General features: G+C 37.2%; 1 protein-coding gene across 1 annotated transcript; it reads right to left on the reverse strand.

Moving 5' to 3' along the window:
* Positions 1–728: 728 nt before the first annotated feature.
* On the reverse strand, positions 729–6779 carry LOC110869193 (monocopper oxidase-like protein SKU5). The gene is made up of 9 exons (XM_022118486.2): positions 6613–6779; positions 5539–5648; positions 5176–5446; positions 4252–4387; positions 3178–3544; positions 2288–2656; positions 2117–2195; positions 1114–1316; positions 729–1019 (listed from the first exon to the last, which is right to left on the reverse strand). The coding sequence occupies exons 1-9, from the start codon at positions 6754–6756 to the stop codon at positions 914–916; spliced, it is 1785 nt and encodes a 594-aa protein (XP_021974178.1). The 5' UTR covers positions 6757–6779; the 3' UTR covers positions 729–913.
* Between the last annotated feature and the right edge of the window lie 235 nt (positions 6780–7014).

Genomic DNA, 7014 nt, shown 5'->3' on the forward strand with positions numbered 1-7014 from the left:
GAAAAACAAAAAAAAAAACTATACTTCACCAAAAAAAACCCCAAAAACTAACCCCCACCCCCCAAAAAACTAAAAAAAAAACCTACCCCCCCCCATCCCCCCAAAAACCTAAAAAAAAATCTAAAAAAAACTAAACACCCACCACCACCCAAAAACCTAAACCCCCACCCCCTCACCCCCTTGGCAAAAAAATTTGGGGGGGGGGGGGGGGAGGGAGGGTGGGGGTTTAGGTTTTTGGTGGTGGTGGATGTTTAAGTTTTTTTTTTTTTTTTTTTTTTTTTTGTAGTGGGTTTTTTTAGGTTATTGGACACTTGTCACTTTATAAATCCTTCTTACACTTTTTACAATTAGGATCTTTTGTATTTGATCCTAATCGTCATTATATATATATATATATATATATATATATATATATATATATATATATATATATATATATATATCTTTATAGCACAATTTATGCATAGAAAAATTTAATTAATTTTTATGTCAACTCTCCTATACATTTGTTATATTCCTAATTTTTTTTTTTGGGTAAAGGATGTTATATTCCTAATTTTGTAAAACTATTCATACAATATGATTACAAAAAAAAAAAAAAGTAAAAGTACAAACTTAATAAATATGTTTAGATTTTATAAAAGCTTTTGGTGACTTCTAAACTTGACAGGTTTCTTTTATGTAGCCAACTATCTATCCTTTTCCTATTCACCTAATAATTAACAATAAAGCATAAATCCGAATCAATTTCTTTCATATAAACAAGTTAAAAATTTGTGTTTCACTTTGCAAAAACACAAAAAGACCACATAAATTCTACCTACAAAAGTATCACTGGCCTCTTCACACCACTAAATTTCAAATAATGACCCACAAACTCTCTTTTGAACAATTAACTTTGACCATCAAAGTCTTAGATCATCATATAAACAACAGCTGCAAATGCCAACATCATCAAATAACTTGACTTTGACTGTTCTTGAATGGTTGATCCAGCTGAAGACAGTTGTTTTTGTGGCCTGACCATAATACATGCATACCGGTTTATAATCATATTGTCGAATATATGATATTCACAACAAAACAAACACACAAATATGTAGCATGTCTTACCTTTGCAAGTGTCCCAAAGCACCACAGAACAAAGCGTTATCAGGCATCGGCAATTCGGTTTTCTGCTCATGATCTTCAGGATTGACTATTCTTATATATGTTTCTTGCCCAAGATACCATCTATCGAGATTCACTGTCCTAAGGTTCCACGCCCCGACGTTGTCAAGATAAACAAGAATTGCGGTCCATCCTCCAGGAAAAACCTGTTACATATATAATTAATGTTGTAAACCAAGGTTATAAGGCCGAGTAATCACTACAAAGTACGTTGCCGAAGTGATTTTCTTCAACTCTGCCTAATTACTCGGAATCGATCAAACGCGGTTAACCTTGGTCCGAATCGGATCTAGTTGGCCAACTCGAGATGAGTTGGACTTCAAAACATAATGGGAAATTTACGAAAATGTCGTTTGACCAATGCTCTTTACGAAAATGTCACGTTCATGCGTCCGTGGACGGACTCGTCCACATGGGAGAAGTCTGTGCGTCACCTTGAAGAGTCCATGAACGAGGAGCTGACACGTGTCCTTTCAAATGTTGAAGAGTCCATCCCCGACGCATCCCATGCCTCACCCGACGCATCCCATGCCTCCCTGACGCATCCCTTGCATCCGGACGCATCCCATGTGGAGGAGTCCGTCCACGGACGCATGAACGTGACATTTTCGTAAAGAACGTTGGTCAAATGACATTTTTCGTAAATTTCACAATTCCTATGTCTATCATATTAAAGAATGCATATCATTTTTTGAAATATTTTACTATTTGAACTTGTTTTTTTATTTATATTGATATTCACATATTTTTTTATAAATATTGGAAAATATATGATATTTAACATATATATAATTTCCCAAAAACTAATTTATTTATAGTCTAACGTGTCCAAGTACTCTCCGCCTACGCTGAGTACTCGCAACTCCCCAGTCGACCGACTAGGGAGTGCTTAGCGACCTGTGCAACCATAATATACATTTGTCACTTATATATAGAAAAACAAAACCTGTGTAGTAGAGCGTGAAATAGCATCCCATCGGTTATATGAACCGCGACTGTCTTCTGTCCAGTTCCCGTACGCCATCCTAAAGATTAGTACATATAATTGTCATTAACACTTTTCAACTTGTTAAAAAGATGCAAAAGAAGTGGTATTAATAAAAAAAAAAATGCATACCCAACAACAAAAAATGAGTAACCATCCATATGAAAGCTTTGAACAACTGTATCATTATTCTGTAATATGATTTCGACAAATCCTTTATACGTCTCATTAATGATGGATCTGGCTATACGTGGCGGTTCATCTAGTGGCGTTTTTGGGAAGTTGAGTTTGTAAGCACCCTTCACATTATGGCTGTCAGCAAGCCTCACTGGTGTAATTTTCGGATTAGCGAATGAAACTCCATTAAAAGAAGCTCGACGTGTTCCGTTAATCATTATTGGTGGAGCGCTTCGTAAGACATATGTGTTTGTTACATTAATGGAACCGTAATGAAATGAGCCTTGCGGGTTGGGTCGGGCCCCACTAGCGCTGTTGTTCATCCTGTTAAACGTAAACTTTGATCATTACTGATTCTAATTAGGGGTGTGAATTTCTAACACGACACGAACCTAACATGAAATTCGCGGGTTTGGGTTTAGTCTAAATGATGGGTTGACCCGTTTAGCCCATTTCGTGATATTTTATTTTTTTACAATATGTTTTATGTCATAAATTAAATTGGGTAGGTATTTAATAATTATAGCTTAAATTGACATAAAATTTTATAATTAAAAATGAAATTGTATTATATAAATTTGTGTTCATGTTGGAAAAAATTAATTTAAATATATGGATTCGCGAAAAAAAAAATTCGGGTTGAACAGGTCGTGATCGGGTCAACCCGCAAATATCTGGGGTCGTGTTCGGGTCAACCTGCAAATATTTGGGGTCGTGTTCGGGTTCATATGTATGACACGATTTTCAGGTTCGGGTCGGGTTGAACCAGCCAACCCGCGAACACGACCCGTTTAACTTTAACACCCCTAATTCTAATCACAAAGTATCATTTTTTATAACTATACCTGATGGACATGGCTTGATTCAATGCAAACGAACGATCATAAACGTCGTTTGGGGCGTCGGGTAGAGGACCCGAGGCATGTCCTTTGGAGTTTGAATAGTGCAAAATAGCAACGCCTGTGACGCGTTGCCAAACTGATTCATTAACAAATCTCGGGCTTGCAACAACGTAAAAATCGCTACTTGCATTTTGATCCATAGTAACCAGAAAAGAGTAAGACTGTCCCACGTGGATATCGAAGCTAGTGTAGTTTTGTTGGGATGTATAATGTCCCTCCGCTTCCGCTAGAAGCAAATTGTGGCTCTGAATCCGAAAATTCAAACACGTTGAGACTCCGACATTGATCACGCGAATTCTGTAAGTTTTTCCTGTGGTATATAGAAATATTGTCACAACATCATAATCATAAGAGTGAACTGCCATTTTGGTCCCTGAGGTTTGGTCACTTTTGCCACTTTAGTCTAAAACTCAAACGTTTTGCATCTGGGTCCCTGTGGTTTCAGTTTTATTGCCATTTTGGTCCAAAAATGAAATCAGGTCATATTTGTCTTATTAAATCCTACAATTTTGTCATTTTCCTCAGGGGCAAATCAGGTCATATTTGTCTTATAAAATATGATATTTATTTATAAAAAAGAAATGATCATTTTGTCCCTGCAGAAAAGGACAAAATAGCAGGATTTTATAAGACAAATATGACCTGATTTCATTTTTGGACCAAAATGACAATAAAACTAAAACCACAGGGACCCAGATGCAAAAAGTTTGAGTTTTGGACTAAAGTGGCAAAAGTGACCAAATCTCAGGGACCAAAATGGCAGTTTACTCTAATCATAATTTATAATAAAACATGTACTATTACTAATAATTAAAGTTTTTGCAGGCCAACTAAGCTGACCCAACCCTTTAGACATGCACTTATAGATGACTTCTTTCAACACAAACTTTACTCGAGTATTTGACCCGTTACCCAACCCGCATATTATGATTTATGCCAATTCTATTAAGAATAAAACCATGAAGCTTCATATGTCATGTTTTATATAATAAACTAACTAATACCAATAACATCTACCTGGATCAACGTTAAGCGTTGTATGGTTAATGCCATCCGGAACAACGGAACTATACTTAAACGGGCCCTTGCCATTGATCAGAACCCCATCCGGCGTACCAAGCTCCTCTCCGTTATCAAGAGAAGCTCGTAAATCCTTGGTATACAAAAAGAAAAGAAAAAAAGCGTTTATTAGATTAGGGGCGGCAATTCTTGACATGGCCCAAAACCTATCCCGAACCCGACACGAAAAAGAAAATAGGGTTGGGTCAACTAACATGACCTGTTTAAAAAAACGGGTCGGGTTGACCCGTGTTAAAAGCAAGTTGGGTTCGGGCTAACCCGTTTAACTATTTTTTATTAAGAAAACTTTTATATTGTTGTTTTTTTGGTTTCCGTTTTACATGGTTAGTCATAGTAGTGTTAGTTCTCGCACACTATATATTCACACTCATACTCACCGTTAAACACGTCATCGATAACCCGCTTAAAATCCAACAACCAGTGGCGAAGCTTGAAATTTCCGATCCGGGAGGGGGGGGGGGAGTCACCAGACCTAAAAATTTCTATAAAACTGAGGGGTCGAAAATGTATATACCCACAAAAATTTATACGAAAATTACATACTCTCCACTACTGAACGAAAAGTTCAGGGGGTCGGTCGCCCCCTCCCGCCCTCAAAAGCTTCGCCCATGCCAACAACTAGCATATAAATCGTCAACATGTATGACTCATTTAAAAATACGGGTTAAACGGGTCGTGTTCTGGTTGACCCGAATTTATGTGTGCGAGGTAGGGTTGAAATCTTTGACACGAATAACAATATGGGCCCCGTCAACCTGCCAACCGACACGATTGACACCCATATAATTATTAGATACTGTGTATAAACATATGTTTCCAATTTCCTACTAATACGTATCAGAAATAACAACAAATACTAACCGAGTGATTTCGAGTATACCAATCACCAATCGTAATCACGATATCTCCATCGGGAGTATCAAAAGGCAGTGCTATAACCTTACGGTTTGTGACAACGAAACCACCGAATCCACCTGCTGCTCTTTGAAAATTAGTACTAGGAACATAATGGTAGCTACCTATCTGATCCTTAACTTGAAAATGATATGTCCAGTTCCATTTTGACGGAATGGGACAGTTCGTGCCAAGCACGCCGTCTTGCCAAGAAGATCGACGCATTTCTATCCCGGGCCTATTGAACATAAGTTCACATATTTAAATTAAACACACAAAGTTATTGTATGTGCATATTGTTTTTAAACCACTTTAACAGTTTAACTATACCATGTAATGAGGAGGCTTTCGTCTAATCTGTTCTTGACGTTTACGACAACATTGTAGTTAGTCGTAACATTGAGTGTTGGACCTGGAAATTTACCATTCACTGCTATGACCTGTGATCAGAATTCACAAAGAAAAAGTTCAAATATAAAAAAAAACATGAAAAATAAAAAAATTACTGCAAAAAAGATATATGTCAACACTTGACATAAGCCAAGCCAGCTCGTTTATCTTAACGAGCCAAAATGTTGAGCTCAGGCTCGGCTGGTAAAAAGCTCGAGCAAGCTCGTGGCCCGTCGACCAGCACTTTATCTAAAAAGAATTAATTAATTTTATATTTTCACACATATTGCTATAGGAGAGCATTTGTTTGAGAATCCTTTATGTTAAGAACTGCGAGAACTGCATAATATGCTTTTAGATTAATAGATATAGCTTTAGCTGTAATACGTAAAGCGGTTACATAACCGCTCACCCCACTAACTTTTTCTACCCTATTAAATCATCAATGCAAAATGTATAAGTGTTTAATGTGGTTCTCGCAATAAAAGAACGCATCCCTGTTGATATATAGGAAAACAAATCTTTTTAACATACACATAATGTAGAGTTTATAACTTATATTCAAAATTTGTGTTATATGTTTAGGTTATAATTTATATATAAAAATTGGGCTTTAATTTTAAAGCACCAGCAAAAAGAGCCTAACGAGAGCCAAGCTTACCGTGGCTCAAGTTCAGCTCGTTTACAAACGGGCCAATTTCAAGCAAGCCACCAGCTATTTGAACAACCCTATAGAAGGGGCGGGGAGGGGCGCCCGACCCCCGAACTTTTCGCTCAGTAGTGTTATACATGTAGTTTTCGTATAAATTTTTTTTGGTATATACGTTTTCGAAACACCCCCCCCCCCCCCCCCGGGTCATTCGGGTCAAGCTTCGCCACTGACCCTAACTTCACGCTATGCTCTTACTTATCTCGGATAATTAATCTCATTAAAGATATCACAAACATAACAAACTACCTTACCATAAAGCAAAAAAAAAATGATGGAGAACAAAAACCCAAAAAGAAATCCACCTGTTGGGGAACACCAAGTGGAGAAGCAGTAATATAACTGAACTCAAGTTCATAACTGGCAGTTGGATCACCTGCAAAACAGAATCCACAAAGCAACAAACCAATGTGGAACAAGAACAACAACAAAGTACAAGATAGTGACATATTCTGAGTTGTCGTATTGTCTAATAACAAAGGATATTTGGTGATTTTATAGAGGGGGGATTTAGTTAGGATTATTCCATTTTTCCTCAAAAGGGTGTGCGTGTTTTGCGGTGTTATGGTCGTTGAGTATGTTGGATGAATGATCACTGATTAACGACTTATCGGCGTGATATGTGGCTTTTTTTAAACTGAAATAGCGCTAAAGTCGTTATGGGAATTATTTATCCTTAAACAATAGATAATGATGATTGCTTCTGT

This window comes from Helianthus annuus, chromosome 7 (assembly GCF_002127325.2).
Source record: "Helianthus annuus cultivar XRQ/B chromosome 7, HanXRQr2.0-SUNRISE, whole genome shotgun sequence".
NCBI lineage: Eukaryota > Viridiplantae > Streptophyta > Magnoliopsida > Asterales > Asteraceae > Helianthus > Helianthus annuus.

Coding starts and splice junctions, on each gene's coding strand:
- LOC110869193 (XM_022118486.2), bottom strand. CDS start 6,756: ATGTCACTATCTTGTACTTTGTTGTTGTTCTTGTTCCACATTGGTTTG. Junction 5,649..6,612: donor CACTTGGTGTTCCCCAACAG/GTGGATTTCTTT, acceptor TTCTGATCACAG/GTCATAGCAGTGAATGGTAA. Junction 5,447..5,538: donor GAAAGCCTCCTCATTACATG/GTATAGTTAAAC, acceptor TATGTTCAATAG/GCCCGGGATAGAAATGCGTC.